The sequence below is a fragment of the Gekko japonicus genome, unplaced genomic scaffold (genome assembly GCF_001447785.1).
Source record: "Gekko japonicus isolate JY-2015 unplaced genomic scaffold, Gekko_japonicus_V1.1 scaffold2117, whole genome shotgun sequence".
Taxonomy (NCBI): Eukaryota; Metazoa; Chordata; class Lepidosauria; order Squamata; family Gekkonidae; genus Gekko; species Gekko japonicus.
Genome location: NW_015176040.1, coordinates 253486 through 266715, shown reverse-complemented (window position 1 = coordinate 266715; position 13230 = coordinate 253486). Strand labels below are relative to the sequence as shown.

Sequence of the window (13230 nt, the reverse complement as noted above, 5' to 3'; positions counted from 1 at the left end):
CCGGCCCGGCGGACGCGGCGCCCTCGCCGCCCTCCACGCCCGCCTCGCCCGCCGCGCCCTCCCGCGCCTCTCCGAGCGACACGGGCTCCTCGAGTACGCCCTCCCGCTCCCCGGAGACCCCGACGGAGGCCCCGGCCCACCCCCGGGCGCCGACACCGACTGGCTCCTCGAGGCCGCCGACCGCGCCCGCAGCGCCCGCACCGACGCCGGGGACCCCAGTGCCCTCGCCCACGCCGCCTGCCCGCGACGCGTCCTCAGCGCCGGCAAGGGGAAGCTGCCCTGGGAGAGCCACCAGCAGCACCTGCAGCAGCAGCGGGGAGAACCGGTGAGTGGGCCTTGCGACTGGGGGGCAAAGCGCTGGACCCCCTCCAGAGTGGGGTGGAAACCCGGGAGGCCACCTAAGGACGTCAGACCCAGGCGGTCCATGGGAACCTAAGAGAAGACCCTGTTGGGTCAGGCCAGCGGCCCCTCCACTCCAACACTCTGTGTCACACGGGGGGCCCAAAAAGCACCAGGTGGTGCCGTCAGGAGAGGTCCTACACAGGCCATCTACTCCAGATGTCTTCCCACCCTTGCCCCCAAGCACCAAGGGGACAGAGCATCACGTGCCCCAGACGTAAGAACCTAAGAGAAGACCGTGTTGGGTCAGGCCAGTGGCCCATCCAACACTCTGTGTCACACGGGGCCCACAAAGCACCAGGTGGTGCCATCAGGAGGTCCAGCAGTGGGGCCAGGGCACTAGGAGCCTCCTCCCACTGTTGCCCCCCCTCCCAAGCACCAAGTACATAAGAGAAGACAGTGTTGGGTCAGGCCAGTGGCCCATCCAGGCCAACACCCTGTGTCACATGGGGGCCAAAAGCACCAGGTGGTGCCATCAGGAGAGGTCCTGCACTGGGGCCATCTACTCCAGCATCCCATCTCACACAGCGGCCAGCCAATTACCAAAGAAGGCCAACAACAGGGCACAGAGGCTGTGGCCTTCATAAGAACATCAAAAGAGCCCTGCTGGATCAGACCATTGAGCGTCCATCCAGTCCAGCATCCTGTCACACACAGTGGCTACGCAGTTCCCCTGGAAGTTCAACAACAAGGCAGAGAGGCCGAGGCCTTCCCCTGATAAGAAGAAGAGCCCTGCTGGATCAGACCAGTGAGGGTTCATCTAGTCCAGCCTCCTGTCCCACACAGGGGCCAGCCAGTTCCTCTGGACAGCCAACAACAGAGCATAGAGGCTGAGCTTTTCATAAGATCATGAGGAGGGTCCTGCTGGATCAGACCAGTGGTCCATCTAGTCCAGCATCCCATCTCACACAGTGGCCAACCAGTTCAACAACAGGGCACAGAGACTGAGACCTTTCCCTGATGTTGCCTCCCGGTGCTGGGGTTCAGAGGCTTAGTGCCTCTGAACGTGCAGGTCCCCTTGCTCCGTAAATTAGATTACATTGTGCTAGTGCCAGGTGCCTGCAAAGGTTGTGTTTATATGCCTCTAGTAGGCGTGTAGTCTAGCAAACAACTTGGCAAGTTACAAGTTCAAGATAAGATAATGCTGTTTTGTCCTCCAGGTGCTGGATCTAATCATCTTCTGAAGGCAGGTTGCATTTCAGACATGCTTGAGCTTACTAGGAAACCTCTACCCTGTTCAGGTTTTTGTTAGCTTACCTGTCCACATATGGGCATACCAATTACATAGGCCCTGGACAGAAGACAAGGGGGTAGAGGAAAGACATGCATGTTTATTTCGCCCAGAGCTTGAATTTTTATTCTCTTGGTGGCCATGGTTTCTTGGCACACAGGAAATCAGCTGTGCTTTTGCTTTGAGGGTCTCAGGTGGGCAGCCTATTGTGCAGATAGGTGTGTTCCCTTCTCCTGGTCCTGCACAGGAGTTACTTCTGTTATGTTCTGGAGGCGAGATGGTGAGGCTCTCTTACTGCCTCATTGCTTCACAGGTTCTTATTGCAAATGCGTTTGAATGAGCTCAAGATCGCAGGCTCGAGTTCAGAGCTGAATTTTGTTCATGTCTGTGAATTTTTTGGCATAGGAGGAATTTAAGCTCTGTGGATCTGAGCAAATCTAGAATTCATTTTATTTTTATTTTATTTGTACCTGATTTTTTCCCCAGTGGGGGGGGGGACCCAAATCAACTCATCTTGTTGTCTTCTGTATGTTATCCTCACAACAGCTCTGTAAAGTGAGTTATGCTGAGTCGGTGTGAGTAGTCCAAGGTCACCCAGCAGGTTTCAGTGATGGGGTGGGGATTCGAACCTGCATCTCTCAGATCCTAAGCTGGCACTGGCGACTACACCACAGTGACTGTCAGATGTAGCCTGTTACTTATCTTTTTTTTTTTTTGCTGTTGAGTAGTTGCCATTAATAAGTGTAGAATCTTAAACTGTAATCCCTTATCTACTGAATATTCTTCCTGGTGTCACAAGCCTGTAAATTTAATCTGAGGCTGTTTGTTCTGCTTCTCAGTTGCATTCTCTTTGCCTCATGTCCAGTGCCTGTAAGCTGTGGAGTCTTGTGAGCAAAAATTAAAGTTTTGAGCGAGCAGTTTGGCTACTGCATGAATTAGTTTGCTTTGGAGCTATCCTTCTTGAGCTAAGACAAAAAATGTCCCTGAGCTGGAGGCTAAAAACTGTGAGCTAGCTCACACTAACTCAGCTTAGAGTGAACACTGCTCACGTCATACAAGATGTTCTGCAGTTTTGTATCAAAAATCCCAAATTCTTCCCTTTAGGTTGAAGTTACACAAGTAGGGAGGTCTGCTTATATTTGCATCATTGTCACAGAATAGCAGCTGGGGGTGGGGGAATTTGGACCTGTGTGTGAGTAGCTGGGAAAAGAGGAGGGATTCCTGGGGTCACAGTCTCAGGTCATTATCTACGTTCCACTGCACTTTTCAGCAACTGAAGCCCTTGCCCATCCTCCTTTCACCAACAGTTTGCCAGTACATGCCTTTGTATTAACAAAAACTGCCACGTTCTGGTGGTTCTTGACCTTCTGTGCTCTAATGCAGCTCAGAAGAGCCCTGCTGGAACAGACCAAAGCTCCATCTAGTGCAGCATTCTCCAGGAAGCCCACGAGTGAGGTATGAAGACAGCAGACTGTCTCTACCCCTCTCTGTTCCCAAGTTCTTGGCCCTCAGAGACTCCCTGCCCTGGGCCATTTTCAGCCACTGCAGCTAATTGTCCATGAATGTGTCTCATCCCCACTGGGGCTTCTGGGTCGAGACAGGCAGGTGGCATGAAAAGGCAGGGTTCTCCTCTCCCAGCAGGGTCAAGCATCCTAAGAGCATAAGAAAAGCTATGCTGGTTCAGACAGACCAAAGGCCTATCAAAACATTAAGAAGAGTCCTGCTGGATCAGACCAGCGGTCCATCTAGGCCAGCATCGTGTCTCACACAGCAGCCAACCAGGGGCATAGAGGCATGACTGTGGCCGCTTTGCAGAGTTTGTTTCCCAGCACACATCAAGGAAGTTGAAGTCACCCATAACTACCAGGTCATGTTGTTTGGATACCCTGTCAAGCTGTTCCAGGAGGGCAGCATCCACCTCCTCATCCTGGTCAGGAGGTCCGTAGCAGAGTCCAACCTCTATACTGTTTGTCCTTCCTTCCCTTGTCCTCACCCAGGTACTTTCCACTGGTCTGCCGCCTTCTCACATACAGCACCACTCCGCCTCCTCTTCGACACTTTGGGTTTTTCTTGAACAACTCATGTCCGTCCACTATTATGTCCCAATCCTGGGAATTCTCCCACCAAGTCTCTGTAAATATCCATTGTGGTTAGTAGCCACTGATAACCCCATCTTCCATGAATTTGTCCACTCCCCTTTTAAAGCCTTCTGTCAGCTTGCTGCCATAGAGGCTGGTGTGTGTGGGGGCGCAATGTTCCCTCTAAGCTGTTGAGTCTTGTGAGCAGAAATTCTACTTTGTGAGCTACTGGCATTAAAATTGTGAGCAAGCAATTTATCTACTGCATAAATTAGTTTGCTCTGTAGCCATCCTTCCTGAGCTAAGACAAAAATGTGTGAGACGGAGGCTAAAAAACTGTGAGCTGGCTCACACTAACTCAGCTTAAAGGGAACACTGGTGGGGGGGCTGCTTGGAATGTTTTCGTTTCTGTTCTCTGGCTGTCTTGGTGTTTCACCCTTTTCTATATGTTTTATGTGCCTGACCTTGGGTCCTAGCTGTAACATCATCTCTGGGAACTCACAGTTACACTCTGGCAGGTCTTTTGCCTTGATTGGCTCCATGCCGCCCAGTGACCCCTTTGAACTGTGTATATCCGCCCACCCCGTGCTTTTTGCTTTAGTCTTAACACAGATCGTGAAGTAGAGATGCCCTGCCAATACTGTATCAATAAACTTTCCTTCTGAAGAAGGGAGTCGTTGATTCTGATTGGTGCAGGAGTCTGACACCAAGTTGGTGGCCATCACCTACTTCAGTTGACAGTGAATTCCAGAGTACAGCTGTGCATTGTGTGAGGAAGTTTTTCCTTCTGCAATTTTGCTGGGCTTCAGGGCCCAGATACTGCTAGGCAGCATTGCCCTGTGGTCCTGCTCTTCAGGCCGCTGTGTGCAAACCGGACTGTGGCCATCCTCCGCCACTCCAGGTCCCGGGTTCAGTCCCTGGCATCTTTAGTTAGAAAGGGCTGGGTGGTAGGTGATGTGAAAGGCCTCCGCCGGAGACCCCGGAGAGCCTCTGCCAGTTTGAGTGGACAATAGTGACCCTGGTGGACCAAGGGTCTGATTCAGTATAAGGCAGCTTCATGTGTGTGTTGAAGGCAATCCTTCGAAAGCCTCTTCACCCAGCTTTACAGTATGGGATGTAACACTGTTGTTGTGCACATTCGTACCCCCTGTGCCAGCTGAGTGTGTTTCAGATCTGTGTAAGAAAGAAGCTGTGTGTGTTTGTGTGTGTGTGTGAGCGGCACTATCGAGAAAGGGATTTTCATTGTATGTTCATTTAACTTTTATTGTGTTTTACTGATTATGGTATTGAATGATCTTTTAACGTATTTGTACACCTCCTTGAGCACATTTTAGTTGAACTGAACTAAGTGATAGGGAGCCAGGCAATTGGAACTGTGCTTCATCACAGGATAATTGTTAATAATGACATCTGTTTCCTAAATGTGGAAGTTGGCATGTTGATTCCCATGGGAATGTAACAGCCTGCTAAGTATAAAAAGTGTAAAATGTTGACTCTTGCGGCCAAAAGTGCTTTCCTGGAGTGCCGGAGGAAACAGATGTCATTACTAATATTTGCAGGCACTAGATACACATAATTTTTGGAAATTTTGAAGCTACAGAAAATAATCAACCCCTCCTCCACCACCTGGGGGAAAAAAGGAAAAACTGGAGTGTACGCAATACTCTTTTTGTGTTGTTGTTGAACCTAAACATCCTCTACTGATTTAATAACAAAAATGCTTCTTTTATAACTTGGGTAGCATATATAATTATATTATTTGGAATATTTATGGAATGCCAAGGTATTAATATTTTTGTTATGCATAGACGTGTGTGTATGTATACACACACACACATATATATATCTGCAGATTTATCCAGTACTTGAGAATGAGTTGCAAACTGTGACACCTTATGCTACCGTACCGCATGTATCTTCTTCTTATCTCAGAGATACAAAAAAAATGTAGAAAAAAAGTTCTGTAATAAACAAAAGAAAGTGTTATTTGGGTAGAAGCATTCTCTTACAGTCACCATAGGTAGAATTAGATAAACATACGGAGCAGAGGTCCATCAGTGGCTATTAGCCACAAGGTGTAGATAGGAACTCTCAGTCTGGGGCAAGGGATGCTCTGTCTTCTTGGTGCTTGGGGGGGGCAACAGTGGGGGGGCTTCTAGTGTCCTGGCCCCACTGCTGGACCTCCTGGGGGCACCTGGTATTTTTGTCCACTGTGTGACACAGAGTGTGGGACTGGATGGGCCACTGGCCTGATCCAACATTGGCTTCTCTTATGTTCTTACGTTAAGAGCAGAGGTCCATCAGTGGCTATTAGCCACAAGGTGTAGATAGGAACTCTCAGTCTGGGGCAAGTGATGCTCGGTCTTCTTGGTGCTTGGGTTGGGGGCAACAGAGGGAGGGCTCCTAGTGTCCTGGCCCCACTGCTGGACCTCCTGAGGGCACCTGGTATTTTTGGCCACTGTGTGACACAGAGTGTGGGACTGGATGGGCCACTGGCCTGATCCATCACTGGCTTCTCTTATGCTCTTATGAACTATCCCCCAAATGTCCCACTTATTCTTTTGGAAAACCTGACCCTCCCCCCCACACATTTCCCTGGTTTCCCTAGGCCTTCAGTCTCTGTCCAACAAACACTCCCTGACCGAGTAGGATAAATCTTATCTTTTGCCTGTGTTTATTGGGCCAGCTGGCTAATTGAAAGGAAGTTGTAAGGGCTGGGTAATTTTCTCAGGGTCTGAAACTGATTTCTGGAGTAATGGGGGGAAACAGATGTAATTATTAATTTTCAGTGCATTCCGATGAGTTCGCCTTGTTACAAATTAACCCAAAGTGGCTGAAGGTATTTATGGCATCAGCAAATTGGTAACAGTAGTGAAAGTTGAGAGGAGAAGGGAGATCTTCTTTGACTAACGTGCAGCAGATCTCCATTTCCACTGGTGGTCAACTCACAAATGTGGAGCAGGAGAGTGGAAAATAGACACTGCTCATTTGATATATTTATTTAGAAAATGCATGTGCTGTTTCTCCAGAGAACCTATTGACGCACATGCAGAGATGGCACACGCATAGGTGAATCCCAACCAGGTTACAATCGTCAGCTAATGACTTTAACCATTCGTCTGAAGGCCAGAAAGTCCCCAGATGCAAGGGTGGATGTGGACAATTGCTGTCTTTCAGTGTTTTCCCTTTTGTGTTCCTCTTGCAGTTCTCGACATCAAACGATTTCTTCCATTCTCCAAGACTGAGGCCTTCTCAGGGTAAGCCAGCGGAGCGCGAAGTGCGGAATGCATGTGCGGCCCCCAGGGGTGCTGCTCTTGGCCATGCTTCTGGGAGGGAGTGTGACGGAGCGCGAAGGAGAAGGTGCCCTCTTCTCCAAGCTTGCCTCTTAGGGGGAGGCTGTCTCTCAGCAGTTTAATGGAGTCAAACAGGAGTCGCTCATGCCGTCTCTTGCAGTCCAAGCTGAGACCAGCTCCCCCCCCCAATCCTTTGCTCAGGCTTTTGCCTGCTGCTGTGTGGCAAGCAGAGTGGATGAAAAAAGGGGCTCATGCCCCACCAGGTGCCAAGAGGGGAGAGACCGAGCACCAGACGCTCACCTTTCTCCTACCTGCTGCTCCTGTGCAAATGACTGGGGAGGGTCCAAATAGGAATCTCCAGTCAGTCTGTTTCCTGCTGCCTGCTTGCTTCTGGAGGAGTCAGTCCAAATGGCCTTGCATGGAGCAAAAATCTTGGGGGGGGGCTTGGGATCACCCCCTGCCGGCTAACTGGCTAGCACGGTATGACGCTCATCCAGGGCAGCGGAGAGACCTTCAGGGCATTCGGGGTGCCTCAATCCCCCGGCAACACACCGGCGGAGAGGCAACCCTCGGCACCCCATGGCTTGGAGCCCTTCTGAGGGCCCCTGGGGGTGCGTACGATCGCACCCTCTCTCAATCCACTGGTTCACAGATCATGTCGTCGGGAGCGCCCGAGAGACACATCCACCATTGTGTCGCCAAAACCGGAAGCCCGCCCCCCAAATGAACAAAATTTCTGAACGCTTCAGTAGTATTAGTAGTAAAATCATAATAATAACAATAAAGTGCTGTCAAGTTGTGATTGACATTTGGTGACCCCTCATGGAGTTTTCAAGGCAAGAGAATGTTCCAAGGTGGCTTACTATCGCCTGCCTCTGTAGCAACCCTGGACCTCCTTAGTGGTCTCCCATTCAATTACTAACAAAGACCAACCCTGCTTAGCTTTCCTCACTTTGACAAGCTTAGGCTAATCTGGGTTTAGAGGCAAGTGTTTTACTGGCCGCGTAACCTTGACCTTTTTTAGTACAACCTGGATTGTGCACCTTGATTAGCCTCCTTGGTTGTTCACTGACTGATCGATCAGCAAGGATATGCATTTCCTTCACTGAATTTGAATGTCAAGATAGCCTCTGTGCTCCGTGACTGAAGATCTTGCAACACACGCGGTGAAGGGCACCGGGCATTTCGGATCCATTGTGCTTACCTCCGTAGCGGAGGTCTAGTCTGCTCGGCATGCACCTCTGCTCAAAGACGGATTTCGCTCCTGACAGGTGTGCCCTAACTTTGGTTGTCTGCATCGCTTCTACCTGAGCTGTCCAGTTTCTGGGTGAAAAGTTCAGATGCTAATGAACCCAGAAGTATTGCAGCCCCGTGTGAGGTCTGGCCACGCATGGATACTCAGCGGCCTTCCGAGAGACTCCTCCACTCCACACATGCCCCCCCCCGGAATTTCCCCCGGAGCAAACAATCACCCATTCAACCTGTTTCCAAGAGGAGGCAGCTGGGGTCACTGCATTGACCACACAACCAAGAAGAATGTGTCAGTCCTTGGCTGGTTATATTATCCAAACATTTTTTTATCTTTTGGCACAAAGCCATCTGGAGTTTTTGCAAACTCCAGAAATGAGCTTGGGGGCTACCAAATGATGGTGGTAGGGATGGTGCAGAGCCAGCTGCTTTAACGGGGTTACTTTGTGCAGAAACAGCAGTTGTGGTTGTCGTAGAAACCGAGCAACGAGACCCTTTCAGGAAAAGAAGAAGAAGAAGAGATTGGATTTATACTCCTCCCTTCACTACTCAAGGGAGTCTAAGAGCGGCTTACAAACTCCTTCCCCTCCCCACAACAGACACCCCCTGTGAGGTGGGTGGGGCTGAGAGAGCTCTTGACAGAAACGGCTCTTTTTCAAGGACAGCTCTTATCAGAACTATGGCTTGCCCAAGGTCATCCAGCCAGGTGCAAGTGGAGGAGGAGTGGGAGAATCAAACCCGGTTCTCCCAGATTAGAGTCCATGCACTTAACCACGACACCAAAAGTGCTGGATTCCCGATGAACCAAGCACCCCAAGTGGTTGTGCTCATGTGGCAGCGGTTTGGTGCTTCTGTCCGCTCCCTGTTCTCAAAAATCCACAGGCAAGGTTGTGGACTCCCGGAGAAGACAGTACTGACCTCAATATACCAGTTGTCTGACTTCGTATGTTCATATGGAGATGTCAAGAATCGGTGTGTGTGTGTGGGGGGGACCCTGACCGGGGTAGCCCAGGCAAGCCCAATCTAGTCAGACTCTGGGCCGACACCGGCAAGTACTTGCATGGGAGACCTCCTTGGAATACCAGCAGTCGGGAGATGGGGGCAGGCTTTGTTCAGCCCCCTCTCTGAATACCTTCCAGGCTCCCAGTAGGGGACAGTCTCCAGAGGTCACCATGACTTCCCAGGTGCACACTCACACTCACATACACATATTAAAAAAATACACACACACACCCATGAATTGGGGCAGGGGGGTCCTGCTTGCAGAGGACATACCGTATCATTGAGCCACAGTCCTCTCTGTCTTTGGTCAGTCCTGTGTAATATTTGACACCAGTGAGTTGGAAAATCACGGTGGCGGGGGTTGCCCCAGGGTCGTTTGGGAGCACACGTTGTTGGTGGTTGACAGGAAGCTGGTGTGGCGTCTGCATCGGGCCCTACACTTGAGAAAGGAATCCTTAGAGAATTTAGACTTGTCAACCCATTTTTGAAAGGCTGTAGAAACTCAGTGGCTTCTAAAACAAAGCTCCTTTCTTGCTTTAATAAGTCACCAGCCCTAATCCTTCCTGCCCCCCCTCCCCCCCGAGAATAGTGAAAAGGCCCGTGGAAAGATTGGGACAAGCCCGGGCATGCTGTGTTCCCTTCCATTGGCACCTTGTCGTGTTCGTTCAGCAGTGTGCCTGTTTGGCGGACTATTTGAAGCACCCTGCTTAGAAAAAGAGTATCTGATTTCCTTTAGCGCTGCATATTTTAAAAAGTTGTGTTTTGATGCGTATCTTGCCCTGTTGTAGTTAGATTAGAGCAGGAGGCATTTACGGGCAGCTCCTGTGTCGCTCCTGATAGGCCTTGGCACTGCCAGCTTCCCTGCCTCTTGCCAGCTGCTTTATTCTGCCCCATGAACACGAAGAAAGCTGACTGAACAGTTGCCCAGGGGATCCTTGGCACGCAACCCCTTGGTGGTAGGAGGGTGCCAAGACATCACTTCTCCCCCCCCAAAAAAAAAACACCCAAAAAAGGGTGAGAAATTCCTAAGACAGAGATGGGCGTCTCTCTCTTTTTCCTTAATAAACCCGTTAGAAATCTGTTGCTCCAAGCAGCACAAGGAAACTTGCTTGACAGGTCCTCCTTCTGTGTTTGAAAGGTGCGATGGCCTCTCACCAGCCTCCGCTGTCGGGAAAACACGGGCTGCTGAGCTTCTGCGGAAAGAGCGGCAGCGTAGATTCCGACTTGCAGTTCCTCGGTCTGAGTAACCACCGGCACGAGACAGGTACCTGAAGAACTCCTGCCTGGGGAGGCTCTGCACGCGTTGAGCCCCCTGCCCCAGTAGGTGCAGCACACTTTGAGCCAGGGGAGGGGTCCAGCTGGTACAGGGAGTTGGAAAGAGGTGGCCAGTGTGAGCTCAGCTAGCCTGAAAGTGGGTGGCTTTGGAAGTTCTCCAGCAGAATGCTTTCAAGAGGGAATGCTTCAAGAGGGGATTGGATGCTTTCAGGAGGGAATGCTCCAAGAGGGAACTGGACAAACAGCTGGAGGAGAGGTCCATCAGTGGCTATTAGCTACAAGGTATAGATAGGAACTCTCGGTCTGGGGTAGTGTTTCCTCTAAGCTGAGTTAGTGTGAGCTAGCTCACAGTTTTTTAGCCTCCAGCTCACCCATTTTTGTCTTAGCTCAGGAAGGCTGGCTCCAGAGCAAACGGTAGCCAAATTGCTTGCTCACAGCTTTAATGCTAGTAGCTCACCAAGTAGAATTTTTGCTCACAAGACTTCACAGCTTAGAGGGAACATTGCAAGTCATGCTCTGTATTCTTGGTGCTGGGGGGGGGCAACAGTGGGAGGGCTCCTAGTGTCCTGGCCCCACTGGTGGACCTCCTGATGGCACCTGGTATTTCTGGCCACTGTGTGACACAGAGTGTTGGACTGGATGGGCCATTGGCCTGATCCAACACTGGCTTCTCTTCTTATGTTGAGAGCAGAGGTCCATCAGTGGCTATTAGCCGCAAGGGATAGAGAGGAACTCTCGGTCTGGGGCAAGGGATGCTCTGTCTTCTTGGTGCTTGGGGGGGGCAACAGTGGGAGGGCTCCTAGTGTCCTGGCCCCACTGCTGGACCTCCTGAGGGCACCTGGTATTTTTGGATACTGTGTGACACAGAGTGTTGGACTGGATGGGCCATTGGCCTGATCCAACATTGGCTTCTCTTATGTTCTTATGTTTCACTGCCGGAGGCACCCTGGATTGGTCTTGTGCAAAGCGCAGTGCCATAGAATTATAAAAATAATAGGACCCATCATTTGCAAAGCCAAAGTGCTCTCTTGGGGATTGAAGCCAGAAGGGGCAGGTCTTCGGTTTAGCACAGTTATGGACTCTTCTCCCTGCCCTCAGCAAATGCACATCCAGATGCACCTCTCCTCCCTCCCTTGGAAAGGCGCTCGCAAGTGAGGGAGCTCTGTCACCCCCCCATGAAGCATCAGGGTCAATTTGCTGGCTTTTCTCTAAGAAGCAAGCCTTCTGATGGCGACTGAAGACGCAGGAAGTTATCCGATAACTTCCTGCTAGCCAGAGCTTCAGCACTTGTCACTCAGCCGTGTTGGCTCTGATTGGCAATGGCTGTCTGGATATCCTCGCACCTGCTGGAATTGCTGGGGGTTCAACCTGAGACACGGGCTCTGCTGTTGAGTGACAGCCCTTCCCTCCTGGGCCAGCCCAGGGATTCTGGGAAGAGAGTCAAATACAAATACAAATACAATACCTTTATTGGCATAAAATATCAAATACACATGCAGCAGAGCCTCAAGATAGGCTGGAGGGGTATCACATTCCGAATTGCCTTAAGATGAGCCTCTCCTCCTAGTTACCTCATAAAAATTTTTTGCTACAGGTTCCAGAATTTCTATATTATGCGAAGACAATAAAGAACTAATTTTATGCTCATCAGATTGGCCCAAAAGGGGGTGCAACACAGGTTCAATATAAACAACACGGATGTCATAGTGTAATTTACAGTGCAATAGCACATGTCCAATGGATTCAATTTCCCCCATCCCACAGGGGCACAATCTATCTTTATAGGGAATTTTCTTGAACCTTCCCGATAGAACAGCTGAGGGAAGGACGTCGAACCGTGCTAGCATGAAAGCCCTACGAAGATGGGGCTGAATCAGTTTTGCCAGGTATCCTGATGAAATGTGGCTAAAAGAAAGTCCCATACTCATGGGAGAGCAATGTCTGTGCGCCAGTCTTCTCAGATCTTGCACCTCTATATCAAGGAGTCTTTGTTTGAGTAAGGCAAAAGCCTTCTGCTCAGACAAAAGTACCAAGTCATCAAAACTAAAGCCGATTATAGAAATTTTTTTCTCTATATTAATCAACCAAGTCGATAGATGGGATTCAGATAACATGTGCACCACAAGACTGTTTGGGCCACATCTAAAATGAAGGCGCAGCCAAAATTTGAAGGTTATGGTCCATGCCATCGTAATTAACCGTCCTCAGATACCTGAACAGAGGCTGAGTCCAAGTGGCACCTTGAAGACCAACCAAGTTTAATTCTGGGTAGAAGCTTTCGTGTGCCATGCACACTTCCCCAGATCCCTGAACAAAAGTGAAGTCCAGTGGCACCCTTAAGACCAACCAGGTTTCATTCTGGGTATAAGCTTTTGTGCACACGTGCACTTGATCAGATATCTGATGTAGCATGCACAGGAAAGCTTATAACCAGAATTAAAACTTTACTGGCCTTAAAGGTGGCACCGGAGTCACACTTTGTTCTGCCACTTCGGACCAACACGGCTCCCCCCCCCCCCGGAAAACACACCAACTGCTGCGTTAGTGTGAGCCAGTTCTTTAGCCTCCGGCTCACACATTTTTGTCTCCGCTCAGGAAGGATGGGGCTCCAGAGCAAACTAATTTATGCAGTCGCCAAATCGCTGGCTCGGAACTTTAATGCCGGTAGATCACAAAGTTGAATTTTTGCTCACAAGACTCCACA

General features: G+C 50.2%; 1 protein-coding gene across 1 annotated transcript in view; it reads left to right on the top strand.

The window, feature by feature from the left end:
- FAM179B (family with sequence similarity 179 member B) overlaps nucleotides 1-13230 on the top strand; it is a 64652-nt gene that overhangs the window by 705 nt on the left and 50717 nt on the right. The window contains exons 2-4 of the mRNA XM_015426652.1: nucleotides 3-325; nucleotides 6914-6965; nucleotides 10390-10515. Coding sequence (XP_015282138.1) covers nucleotides 3-325; nucleotides 6914-6965; nucleotides 10390-10515 — 501 coding nt within the window. The remainder of the gene's footprint in view (nucleotides 1-2; nucleotides 326-6913; nucleotides 6966-10389; nucleotides 10516-13230) is intronic.